Below are 14357 nucleotides of genomic sequence, written 5' to 3'. Positions count from 1 at the left end.
ATCTCTAAAGAGCTATCACCGTTCGGTAACATGGCGAAATGACGTTCACTGAAGCCAATTACCTAACGGGTTTGAAAAATTAATAAGGTTTCTGTTTTAAATATGCTATAAATCCAGTAATAAATAAATTTAGATCCATCAATATTCATAATACATTCGTTTGGAAAGGCACGGAACATAATGCATATTCCATAAAACAAAGTCTTTTAAAAACTATTTTATTTCGCGTTTGCATTGTGTTCTGGACAACGCAAAATATAATATTGGGGTTTATTACATTACATTTTGCATTGCTATTACATTTCACGTTGCTGCATGCATTCGTTGTTTGTTAACCTTCTATTTAAATGCACTTCAATTTATATGTTAACCCAACACAAATCATTTCATCTTATTTATTTAGGATGTTAAAGATGTATTAGCGAATCGTGTCAATGACGTTACATTATCAGTTTAAGGGGGCTCGATGGTCGTGGCCATTTTTATACTATATTGATTTCCTTTTAAAGAAGAGCTCTGTATAAAAATATAGGGAAAACACAACGAATTCTAAAAGTAAAATATAATGTTATTTTTTCTACTTATTAATAATTTATCGCTTAACAAATCATAATATGATGATATTATCATAAAATTTGAGGCGGATCTGATGGTCGATTTGTTGACACCTTAAGATCGCCACAAAGATTTCTGTGTATACCGACGGTCTTATGAACTTAATATATAAGGATATAAACTGTTTATAGAACAGGGTGATGCTGCAATTACTGTTTTTAGCCATAAGCTACTATTCTGAACAATTTATATTTCAAACAAAATAATCAAATTTATAAAATTTTCATAATTTATTTCATGACGTCACTTTAGTGAGTAGCCATGTTTTTTGTTTCAGTCAAGAATAATTTGATGTTATGATATCAGTAAAACCAATCTGTTGTACAGATGATATGTGATTGATGTATCAAAATATAACTTCATATGTTTAATGTCTAAACATCATTAGTTGATCTTTGTTTTCAAGTTCTTAAAGACACAGAGTGTATTAAACAACCCTAGGAACAATTCTACTGACCAAAAGAAACACGGCCTTCTAAAGAATTCAGGATAAGTCAAGGTCATTAGGAGTTGTCTGAAAGTTCAGTGTTTACTTTTATGAATATAATCGGGTGGGGTGGGGTGCCATGATATTGTGACCTTTGTGTGTTGTCAAACAAGTTCAATCGGTACATTGTGATGAGTGATCGAAGCATATAAATGAAGTGTACTTGAAAGCACACATAGCGTAAGGTATCCTTATAATGTTCTGTGTGCAGTACTGAGAGAGAGAGAGAGAGAGAGCGAGAGAGAGAGAGAGAGAGAGAGAGAGAGATTTTCCTACATGTATACTTGTGAAATATAAGGTCAATAGTATTATTAGTTGAAATATTTTGAGACTGTGTTGGCTTTTCCACAATAATGGTTTTCTTTGACAATACAATCACAGATAAATCAATAATAAACAATTTAAACAATCTTAGCAATGTTTTATTAAAAAAGAAAAAAAAGAGAGAATAATTCGCATTGGATGGAAGGAAAACTACAAATGAATGGCCTAGAATGAGAAATAAATTAAGAAATGTCTGCAATCTTGCAATAAATTCACCTCACAAACTAAACTTAAGATGTCTACCACACACTCCATTCAGAGAATACAAAAAGCAGTGTTAACAACCTCACTAGTGATTTCAACATTACAAGTGTAATCAATTGCAATCATGTAATAACAATGTAACAAATGAAACAACTTGGTAACTGTACAAAACCCTGGGGTCTTGTAACAGTAAATACCCTCTGGTATAAACAGGCAGCCAATATACAATTACACACAGCCAGCCACTTGCTTTGAAAAGTTTGTTCACTAACAACTAAGATTAAATAACAACTAAGACAGTGATATGCTAATTTTTAAGCAGTTCCAATGGATGAATTTGAGATATATTTGTTGGGTACTGCATGAGTTAGCTGCCCTTGGCAGCATGAGTTTATCTCGACATTTATTCCCAATTAATGCCTTTCTAAGACTATTTTTTCACTTGAATTTAAAAACTACAAAATTTACAAATGATATTGCCTATGTCTGTACATTTCAGGTATTATACATGTATACTGGAGTATATCATTCATGCATTGTTAAGCATAAATCCAGATGTACTTTTGAAGCATGAATTGACCTATTTTGACATATTGATTTTAAGATGGTGAAGCATTATATACATTTAGTTAAACACATTGATCTTAACATGCAGAAGAATGAACTGACGGATTTCGACAAATATATGCTTAAGCATAAATTGACCTACTTTGACATTGACCCATTTTGATCTTGATATTACATGTATATCAAAAGCACAAATCAACCTATTTTGATGCATCAATTTCATTATGTTGAAGCATGAATCAACTAACAATGTTACATTGAATAAAATACATTTGAACAAATATTTTTTTTTTCATTTGAAGTTCCTGATAAATGTATCAATTAAACGATAAATGTATCAATTAATCTAATGTATATTAAGTAGAGTATACAAATCATGAAGAAGTCAATACTTATATGAAAAATATAGATTCAAATAATTCATCAATCATTCTACCATAACTTCATTGACCTCAAATTTAAAAGAAAAAAATAACAGTGCATTGTCTTTGGTTTGGAAACATTTCACACAAACAATTTAATAGAAAGGTCATGCATGCAAAATTACACCCCAAAATTATCAACTCTTTGTTTGCACAGAGGTTTTGTGAAAAAGTATACATCAACAAGACTTTAGTATGAAATGAAATCAAATCATTCTTTTTACTAAAACAAACCATTTCGAGTTTAAACACAAACCAAAGTTTTATCAGTAGAAAGTACCATGTTGATAGACACTGTTCATCCCAGATCAACAAATATTTTTCTCAATTCATGCATCAAATGTAAGAAATTTCACATGTTTAGAAATAGACAAGGTCACAGTTCAAGGTTAATAAGACAAGTTTATGGTCAGATTTGGCTCAGGTGACCTCAATATTCTATAATATGGGTATTTCATTTTTTATCTACATTTCAATCAACAATAAACAGTAGAGAATGCACACAGCTTTCACATTTTTGGTTTCCCATAAAGACAAAGCAAAATACATTTACATGTCAAAACTAATATGAATACATTCTTCTTCTTTTTTTTTGGTTTAATGGTAAAAAAAAATAAAATGAAAAATTACATGTCTAATATAAGTCACAAATCTTGTGCCTCAAATTTCAATACATCAATCAGGAAAATATTCTCTAACACATTAAGTGTCTGGAGAAAACAAGTTTGAGTAGAATTCAGTGCAGTTATCATCATTTTGTAAAAATATACCCACAATGTACCACAACATTCATCTTTGTACAAAAATAGGACCCCAATTTGAAATAGTTTGAATAGGAAGATTATTTATAGATGATTGTCAATTCTGAATCTGTGTGTGTAAACAAGCAAGAAAAGCTGAAAAGATTGAATTTAAAAAATAAAAGTTTGTGAATCAAATCACTTTCTCCACCAGCTTTAAATGCATATTCATGTACATATGTTGACACCCATAATCAAGATTTAAGAGCTTGACATCTAACTGTTGAAAGGGTTTTTTTTAAATCACTTTTTATGATAAAGGTGTAATGTGTTTTTCAAAATCCATAATTGGAAACAAAAAGAAATTCCATATATTTTTCATAAAAAGATAAATGTTTATCATGTTTATAATCATTTCAGCTGTGCCACTATGAAAGTGCAAGACTTTTAATAATTTTTTTTACTCTTTTTGGACAGATCTGACATAAAATATAAAAACAAAAATTATCTTTACATGTATCATGTGTATAGTAAAATATCAGCAGTCTTACTTTCATTCAGTGTCACAAAAGTCACAACTTCCATGAACACCATAACAGTATCATCGTTTCTTAAAAGTTGATAGCAATTCAAAAATAATTCAAACATTTTACACATCATTTCTACAAAATATGAATTAACAATTTATTATGCAAAAACAATACATATACACATACTTTGGGACAGAAATTAATTCGAGTTAAAAAAAAAAATATGGAATTCCACAGGTTCAGAGGATAACTCACAAATATCATTTACGTGACGGAACAGTCTTTTGTCTCTTCTCTACATGAATTAATCTAACAAGACAGCAAGTCCCTTGGTAGACGTAAAGGACAAATATTGCATAGCAAACATGGCCTCCCAATCAGGAGGACAGGAACCACAAACTGTAAACAATGTCTCATCTGGTTAATCTAGGCAACAAAGCATTCTCCTGTGGAAAGAGGATAAAAAGGTACATACGAGTAGATGGCATGCTCAACTGTAAGAGCTAAAAATACTACTAATCTCGTCAGATAAGTATCTCCATGGCACTTTGTTACTCTCCGTTGACCATCTGCTCCTTTGGTTTAGTACTAGAGGTTGGTTTACTACTAGCGGTTGGTTGACCACTAGCGGTTGGTTTACCACTAGGGGTATTGTTCTTGTTTTTAGCCGCTTTGGAGTCGGATTCCGACCCACTCGTCCCGTTCCGTGCTGAAGCAGAGTACTTGGGCGCAGCAGGTTTCCTCTGTTCCCGGGGCGGGGCTGAGCCTGGTTTCAGGCTCGGTTTACTTGACTGGCTGCTAGACTTTGCACTATTAATTCTATCAGAGTTATCTTCCTTGGACGGTCCAGGCGGTTTGGATTCAGGCTCAGTTTTAACTTTTGAGGGTTCAGTTTTCACTGAATTCACAAAGTTTGAGGAAGAGTCATTCTGAAACTGCGGGGGTCGGCCCCCTGAGGGTCGGTAATTTGATACACTATTGTCTGTTTCCGTCCCCGAGGCAGCACTACCGTTACCATAGGGACGGTTTCTATTCTTTCGTCTTCTCCTGGGCCTCTGATCTCTTTGGTCTACAGAGAAAAAAAAAAACGCTTTTCAGTCTGTATATCTAGATGATATCGTATATCATTTCATTTTTTTTTATTAGGATGAAAAAAAGAAAATGTAATGAATTGCGTCTACATTTTAGTAAATCAATGTAAGTATTTACACTATTATATCGTGAATATATTTACATTATTTACATTCCAATATTTACATTCCAAATATTTTTTGCATGTAAAGTGTGTGAAAAGATACTGCAGTTATAAGACCGCAACACACACAGGGTACTTAAAGGTTAGAATGACTAGTTTCATTATGACGTCACAAACGTTGAATGCTGTAAAACGCATCGTCACAAGCGAGAATCAAAGTTCACGTTTGTGGCTGTTACAGTGGCTCTTCCATTAATTTGAACTTACCCTTAGGATAAAACAGAAATTTTGACCTATAAATCACATTTGCAGACAAGGCAAGAGTTAAAAAAATGTAAATATAATTTTTTGAAAGATACAGTCTCATAACTGCAGCGGTGTGTGCATACAAATTTTCATAACGCGCTAGTGCGCGTTACTCAATTTGTTGCAGTTATGAGACTATATCTTTGAAAAAATAATGATTCAATGCTTAAATAATTCTATATAAGTTTATCAAAATATCAATATCCCTATTTGTGTGGTAAACTCTAGCTTAACTGGAGAGTGTTCTCATTGACTTATAACATGATGTATACTAGAAAAGAGAAAGGCCCCTCTCCATCCTAATATCAAACTCTAGACTTGTCCCTGTGTCACCCACCATCTTGGTCCTGACTGGTGACGCTGGCGTTGTCTAATACTGTATCGTCGTCATCTGTCATCCTCCGCCGCGAACGAAAGTCCCGTGATTCATCTGTATCGTATGCCACTGAAATGACAAGGTTGAGGGTTGATATATGTCATCATCTAAACTCTACTTAGTATTCAAGAATGACATTTTAAAATTTAAGAATTAGTATCCTTTTTAAAACAAAGACTGATTTAGTTGACAACAGACAAGACATAAATGAAGCATGCCACGTACTATATCTGCTAGTGGAATAACTGGGTCTATCTGATCTATATCGACGCTGATCGTAAAAATCTGTCAAAAAATAAAAGGCATGCAACAGTTACAATCAAATTAACATTCCAAAGCAAAGCTTCTACGGATGTGCTGAAAAATTAAAATCAATTTGATATTATAAATGAACAGCATACATTAGGAAAATGAAGAAAATGTTAAGATACATGAGATGTTTTTAAGAAGTGTCAATGTTAAAATATCTTAATCGGATGCTTGACTAATGAATAAAATCATGTTGATGAATCATGATGATGAAATTCCTCCTCATGAAAATATTAGTTGACCAGATGAAATACACTTATTTAGTACAAGGATAAACAAAAAATAACATACAATGTGATATCTTCTACAGCTAAAAAAAGAAGGGATTAAACTAAAAAAATAAACAATTATAAACCAAAAATAAAAAGCTTCAATCTGCAGCTGCTGATCATGGTCGATTTCTGTACCTGATGACCTGTTGGAGGAGTAGCCCGATCCCCTGGGGTACCTGCCCCCTCTCCCCCGGGGCCGGTATCCCCCACCCCCTCCCCTCGGTCCACGCCCGGTCAGGATACTGTCTGTGTAATAGCCCGACTGTCTGTTGTCCTCAGCGTTCATCTCTTCTGACCAATCAGCGATAGGGACAGGTGAGGACTCATCTACAGAACACAGTCAGCTTTGGTCAATATAACTTGTACTTGTTCATGAATCAGCATCAACATTGTTAAATTAAATTAACAAAATAAGTTATTATAAAAACATTATAAAGATAATGGTAATACTCATAATTTGTTTCTGATTTCAAACAAACATTCAAATTCAAAGTATCCATTCAAATTTCATAAAAATTCATATCATACAATTGGATACTTGATTCATACTTAAAGGGACTTGGACACGATTTGAGATCAAATTTTTTTTTTAAATTTTCTATGTATAAAATGGTTTACTTGTGCATTTTAAATGATTGACCAAAATATTAAATGTTAAAGTCAAGTTACAAGTGAGATACAGAGGTAAGAATTGATAGTTATGTAAACAAAGCTCGAGTCTTATAGTTGTTTACAAAAAATGTAATGTAGAATTTTACCATTTCTTAGACAAAATGACGTGTAAAAAACAATTTAAACTAATTCAATATCTTCATAAATACTATTATCAACAAAGGAAAGTTACATTTGATTAAAACTTACACCAATACAACACATATGTAAAAATGACAATATTCGAGCTTTGTTTACAAAACAAAGAATTATGAACTCTGTATCTTGCTTATAACTTCATATTTGAGTTTCAAATTTTGACATAGTATTATAAACTTCTATATTTATTAGTATAAACATTGAAAATGGAAAAACAAAATTTGAAAATTTTAAGTGAAATCGTGTCCAAGTCCCTTTAAATTTTTTTGGAGAAATAAACCCATAGATTTGAACATAACTCAGTTTATAGTGAATATCTATCAATCCCTCGGGTGAAAACAACTCCATTATATTGTACATCATATCATACATTTTAAGTCAACCACTTTAAAGTTTCGTCTACCGCCTACCGCTTTTATTAGAAAATTTACCCCTTTTATTAAAAAATCTACCCCTTTTCTTCAAAATATGTTCCTTGTTTTGATAGATAGCCATTTAGGAAGCCATTGTGGTCCAACAATCTCATCGAGTTAGAAATAAACACGTGACTTTGAATCAGAGGCACACAAAGGCTTTTTTAAATCGGGTGAATGATAAGTTTTCAAGCATGTTTTACATTGAACAATGAAAAAAAGCCATTTCCTGTGATTATACTAAATACAAGAACATGTCGATATTATACTCGCCAAGGAAAAAGAGGGCTTTGCAATTCCACATGTGGCTTTAATGATGAATATGTTATAACTTGGCAATAATAGTTAAGGTGACTTGCATTTTATTGCAACGCTGCATGATTTTAAATAAGAATTTAAACATTGATTTTGATATTGAAAAAGAATATACAATGTCCTTCTAGTTCTTTCTTCTCTTACATGTTAAATTTGGGAAATTTAGCCTATCAATACTGAACAAAGGCAATTGTGAAAGTCTCTGCACTCACTCAAATATTTTTTTCCTCCAAAAAAATAACGTCATCAATTTGATATTAAATGACTGCAAACTTTTTTTATTGCATGTGTTGATGTTACTAAATTTCAAAAGTCTTTTAAAAATTAAGTTTATATTGTTAATTACTAATCAGAAACCCTAACTACATAAAGAATACATAAAAATCTACACAAAAAGGCAGTGCGAAATGCTATCGCTTTTTGGTTCTAAATCTACATCCTTTCACCACTCGAGGTTAACATGTATGATCATATAAGATAAACTCCCATTGGTCCCTACCTGTGTTGTAAGTGCGTCTCTCATTGGCCCATCTCCTCCCACCTCGGCCACGCCCCCTTCCTGTTCCTCGCCTCCCGCGGTCGTCAGAGGACGGCTCATTACTTCCCCTGAAATCCACAAATAATTCAATTCAACTTCAAATTTCTGATAATAAAATTTTTACTTATCTTTCACAAAACTTTTTTGCTCAATATAAAAGTTACAAATTTAATAGCAACTCATAATAGCATTTAACAGTGTTAATGACAAATTATAATTAACTGATTTATATCAGATTTGCCAGTATCTAAATCAACAATGCTGATGTACCGACCTCCTTTCCCTTGGGGGTGGGAAGTAGGGTCCCGCCTGAGGTCCCGCTAAACTCTTCAGCTGTTGGTCGATTTCTAACTTCTCCAGCCGTAGCTTCTCTACCTCCTACAAAACGTGGTCAAAAAAATATAAACAGTAAATTAAAATGTACCAAACATTATATGGACCATTTCTTAATGCCAATGGAAGATATCTTAGCTTTATCATAAACATATACAATAAATAAATGGAATTTGCAATGGGAAAATTGGTTGTTATAAAATAAATACTTTTCCTAACTATGTAAACATATCAAATGTTCATGAAAAAATAATTTGTTGATTTCGTCGGACTTCCCCCTTGCTCAATGAGAGAAGTGAGCATCAGATCATTTGTAGTCTATTGAGAACCAATAGTGTTTACAAATATTTCATTAGAACAGAATACATGTACCTTTAAATGGTCCAAGTTGTACTCTAGCAAGATTTTGGCATTTCCTGTACTCTCTTGTGTCCCAACAAATATAAAAGGCACTTGTCCCTAAAAAGAGACCAAATATAAAATCAGGCTACTGGTATAACTGGAAGGCTAGATATCGGTAGATTGTCCAAAAAATCTGTGAGATATCCAGTCTGAGATATCTCAACAGGAGGAAGAGAGACAAAAAGTATCGATGTTTACGTCCCTAATAATCCTGAAACCTGAGAGACCCACTCTCTGATTGTAGGGGTAAGGGTTGAAGAGAGAGGATGTGAGCTTATCACTGTATAAAGTCTTTGATGTCTTCAAGTCTTTTTATGTATTTGCAAAGTAAAATTCAAAAGAAGTCATTGTGGGTTTTTTTAGGGGTGGGGATGGGGGTCTTAAGGAGTATATCCTATCAGTGAGCAAGTTGAAACCATTAAAATTAAGATCCACAGTGTATGAAATAAAAAAAACAACTTTTTTCTTTATATGTCTCTTATTTTTTTTTTATCCCAAAAGCCATTCATATAAAAAAGATCAGCTATTTATGCATGCAAAGCAATAGAATAAACGATTAAAAATGGTTATCACAGAACAAGAAGCAAACAGAAAAGGGTAACTCTATGTATGCTGTACTGTAAAATTAGGACCCAAAATTCAAATATACATACATGTCATAAATACTATATTTATCATATATATCAAAGGAAATTATTGTTCATATACCAGAAATATTCATATCAAACTTAATGTTGGACAAATATTTTCCATTTTGTGATAACAATATTAACGGTAAACGTTTTTATAGGAGTGGTAAAACTTAGTAAAGTTACTAGTAGAAATGTTAGAATTCATCCAAAGCTTAATGCATGTTACAGTGTTAGAAAATCATTAAATGCATTTGAAATTTGTGAAATTTTAATGTGAAATAATGCAAGATCCATCACATGGGTAGAACACAAAAAGAAATACAAACTGACACATCAACTCAAAGGGAGCATGAAACTGTAGAGAACAAATCATTCCGAACCGACAAGACGCTCCAAAGCAAGACACATGTGACAGTATTCAATATCTGTTCAACAAGGCCATTTAGAGAAATTAAAATTAGATTTTTGTAAAAAAAAAAAAAAAAAAAAAAAAAAAAAAAAAAGAAATTTTAAATAACCCTGATAAAGAAAAGAAGCTCATTTATCAGGAAAAAAAAGACAATATCATATTTGACTAAAAATTCAATTTTGGAAAGGATGAGTGTCAGTTTTATAGAGATTTACAAAATACAAATTTCAGACAATTTAATTTAGCACAGTTTTGCACAAAACCGATACATTTTATTCACACCCATTTCAGCTGCACAATAACTCACAAGGCATTAGTTATTAGAACTGAAAAACAACATGCTCATCACCGTTGGCTTTTGTTTCATAAACATGTATTTTAATATCTTTTTTTCCCAAAAAAAACAAATCTTAAAGATACAATAGTTAAAACCAAACTTGGTAAGACCAATGTTTCAAACAGTAATTACCCTAACAAATAAATTTCATAACCCTTGCCTGATGAAACATTATTCTTAAAATCAAATCCTACCCCTGAATCAAGCTTATGCCTTACCAACTGAAAAAGTTACGAGGTCAGAGATAACTGGGGTATTGTGCAGCTGTGATTGGTTGTTAAGTTTGATTGACATGTATCTTACTCCGTCTCTTACCAGTGACGCCATTACCTCCTGCCGAGGCGTCTCGTTTTCGTTATCTCCCTCGATCTTGACTCGCACGACTCCAGACTTGTCTACGATGTCCTGTATATTGCGACCATTTTTACCAATGACCTTAGCTACAACAGAAAATGATAATCAAGTTGAACATTAATTACAGGTAGACATTCAAACTCAGAGATATACAGATTTACACAGTGTTCCTGTCCTGATGGATGATAATGTTCTATTATCATATCATTATACATGATAGATTAAACAATGTACATTGTTTAATTTTGTATATCCTGACTTATTTACAAAAGGGTTTCAAAAACTATCAAGTTTAAACAAATAACAAACATGCAAAACAGTTTTGTCATATAATAAGACTACATAATTTTTTGAAAATCATATCAATCCATTTTATGCAAGTTTTTTGTGACACAGGCAAACCACTTTAAACAATATGAACTATTTTTTAAGCCAATCATATAGCACATTACAGATTTGTTTGGGGCATATCGCAAACTCCCAAGCCAAGTTACGTACCTACAAGTTCCCGCGGCACCTGAAAGGTTTCCTCCACGTACTCTAACAGGGCTCTCGCTTTCTTCACGGCTTCTTGAGACTGTCATACAGATTACAAGAACTACATGTAGTTGCACTGACATACTATGAAATGAAACCAAGTCATTCTGACAAAGAATAAAATGAAACAATTAATTTACAGCAAAGTTTACTTTACATACATGTATGAGAGAGAAAAAGAAATAGAAACAAAATCAGAAAGCAGATACTTTATATCAAAATGGAACCCAATAAATAACTAACTATTCCAGGGGGGAGGGGGGGAAAAGAGAACAAAAGATGATAAATTTCAGTTTCCAAGACACTGAATGACCTTGACCCTTCTATGACTGACCTCTCCATGAACTTTAAAAGTACAGGTGTCCTCCTCCAGCTCTATGTTGGTGATGCCCTGTACGTGCCTGGCCTGCTGAATGTTAGCACCGTGGGTTCCGATGGCCAGGCCCATCAAGTCGTCCCGCACTCGGAACTCTTCTGTGTACCCTGAACGTATCTTGGTACTCTGGGGAGGTAAATTTCATCAAGTCATTTCATGACCATTTAAGTTGCCTAATTCAGTAACTTGATATGTTACACAATGTATCATGTCATTGTTGTAGAAGCGAAAATTCAAACCAAAACAATAATTACCTGCATTGTCTAAGTCCAAAATTATTATATCTTATGGTTTACAATTTTTTTTCTCCAAAACATGCATTGGATGGTCCGAAAATAAAAATAAAAATAATTCTTGAAAATGTACTCACTTCCATATCAAATAGTAAGTAATGATTTGTTTTTATTGACACTGATTACCTTTTACATATTAAAGAGAATATACTTGGGCTTGGTGGTGATATTTCAGTACATCTATATACACAACAACCATTACCTGTAACCTCTGAACGGCTTCCTCTGTCCTCTTCTTCAGCATCAGTTTTTGACGGACATTTCTGAGGTGCATGTCTGCTAACATGGAGGCTCTCTTTATCACAGACTCGCTCAAAGACTACAAATAAAGCAGACAGAGAATCAGTCTAATAACTTGAGTCAAGTTAATGCACAAAGTAGTTAATGAGGTGTGACCACCCTAATCATGTTTAGATAACAATTGAAATAGCCCCAAGAAGGATCTATTAAATCAGAACAATTATAAGCTCCAAACACAATTCATTCAAATCATGAAGCAAGGTTCCCTCAAAGTTCTTTGGATATTGCCGATGATATGATACATAAAATTTTAATCTAATTCCCATTGTTGAAAAATTGTCAATAACAACAGAATGATTATGATGTTAATGGTGCAAGATTTCATACAAAGTCAGTAACTTCCAAGAAAAAAACCTTTGTTTTCATAATTCAAATGACAGAGCTCTCTTAATAATTGCTTAATATGATTTAAATAAGCAGTAGAAATTATAAAATGTTATCTTATTAAGATTAAAATATAAAGTCTGAAATGTTTATATCATTCATATAATGAAAATACATTTTCAATAAAACCAAATTAACTTGAAGAGTTTATATGATATGTTCTGAAGAGGTATCATGCACATTTTAATGATTTTTAAAAAAAAGTAATCGATTATTAATCGATTACATGTTATAAAGTAATCGATTATAATCGATTACTGGACAAAAGTGAGTGTAATTGATTAATAATCTATGACACAAAATTGCCAAATGTAATCGATTATTAATCGATTACATTTTTGAGTAATCGTGCCCATGCCTGAACTTGACTTGTTGAAAGACTAAAAACAAAGCAGACAGAGAATCAGTCTAAACTCTAAACTGTTAAATAAGCAGCTTATGATGAGCAACTCTTGAAATTAAGCTCCTTATATTAGAATACAGATTCTACATGAAGTTATCATACACTTGATAATAAGCCGGTTACATGCAGATTCTGAGAAAATGACATGCAATGTTTTTATAATGATAGATTTTCTCTTTTGTTGTTTTAAAGGCACTAAGGTTTTTGGCAATAAGGCTTTTCAGCTCCAACTTTTGAAACAAATATTAAGACAAAACTTTATATCTATAATCAAATCAAACATTGTGATTGTAATTAAATCCTGTGAGAATTTAAACTTTTACCGCGCTGTTTTGAACTCTCACTAAGATATGAAATGCAGGCGTCATACCAAGACATTGAGTGTTCCCTCCTGGTGATCAAAGCACACACATCCCCCTCCTATATGTTTCTTAAACTCAGCGTGTTCATGCTCATCCTGGCACCTATAACACAAAGTCAATGGTGTTAATGCAAATAACTCCAAACTATTTTCCAATTAAAATTTAAACTTCTTATCTTATAAATTTCTTTTCTTCTAAATTTCAAACATGACTTCTAATAGTTTTTCAGATCGGTACTCTCCACATCCTCCCTACACCTAACACCCTGATTAAACTTGACTGACTACCAACGTATTTGTATACTCACACTTCTCGTAGATCTACAGGTACTTCTATAGAGAACTTGTGAAATGTGTTCTTGTCTATGGGTGGGCTGAAACAAGAGGGAATAACATGAACTACGAGGGCATTCAATTTATCACATACACGTATATATTTAACATTTCATGAAAATAATTCAATGTTCGAACAAGCACCCTGAACTTAAAAACTGAGCTTTTTTAACTTTCAGTTAACAAGTCTGAATTCTTAAGGGAGACAAGATGTACTTGATTGTCATAGACTTACTTTGAGTCATAGACTTACTTTGAGTTGACAGGTCTGACCCTCTCTAGAGGGACTATGTCTGTGTACTTTGAGTTGTAGACTTACTTTGAGTCATAGACTTACTTTGAGTTGACAGGTCTGACCCTCTCTAGGGGGACTATGTCTGTGTACTTTGAGTTGTAGACTTACTTTGAGTCATAGACTTACTTTGAGTTGACAGGTCTGACCCTCTCTAGGGGGACTATGTCTGTGTACTTTGAGTTGTA

At 32.9% G+C, this 14357-nt stretch overlaps 1 protein-coding gene across 5 annotated transcripts in view; it reads right to left on the bottom strand.

The window, feature by feature from the left end:
- Positions 1–1508: 1508 nt before the first annotated feature.
- LOC105342998 (FMR1 autosomal homolog 1) overlaps positions 1509–14357 on the bottom strand; it is a 19849-nt gene continuing 7000 nt past the window's right edge. For 2 of the 5 annotated variants that reach the window (XM_066068916.1, XM_066068920.1), the window contains 13 exons: positions 13853–13918; positions 13554–13647; positions 12299–12415; positions 11762–11929; positions 11389–11467; positions 10852–10976; positions 9129–9215; positions 8698–8801; positions 8385–8491; positions 6483–6674; positions 5992–6051; positions 5728–5835; positions 1509–4958 (listed from right to left, as the gene is read on the bottom strand). In XM_066068916.1, the coding sequence (XP_065924988.1) occupies positions 4441–4958; positions 5728–5835; positions 5992–6051; positions 6483–6674; positions 8385–8491; positions 8698–8801; positions 9129–9215; positions 10852–10976; positions 11389–11467; positions 11762–11929; positions 12299–12415; positions 13554–13647; positions 13853–13918 (1825 nt within the window). In that variant the 3' untranslated portion in view covers positions 1509–4440. The remainder of the gene's footprint in view (positions 4959–5727; positions 5836–5991; positions 6052–6482; positions 6675–8384; positions 8492–8697; positions 8802–9128; positions 9216–10851; positions 10977–11388; positions 11468–11761; positions 11930–12298; positions 12416–13553; positions 13648–13852; positions 13919–14357) is intronic. The other 3 variants (XM_066068917.1, XM_066068918.1, XM_066068919.1) reach the window with 3 other exon arrangements.

Source organism: Magallana gigas, chromosome 8, assembly GCF_963853765.1.
Source record: "Magallana gigas chromosome 8, xbMagGiga1.1, whole genome shotgun sequence".
NCBI classification, from domain to species: domain Eukaryota; kingdom Metazoa; phylum Mollusca; class Bivalvia; order Ostreida; family Ostreidae; genus Magallana; species Magallana gigas.
The sequence above is the reverse complement of the archived record's forward strand: the minus strand, read 5'-3'. Positions and strand labels throughout refer to the sequence as shown.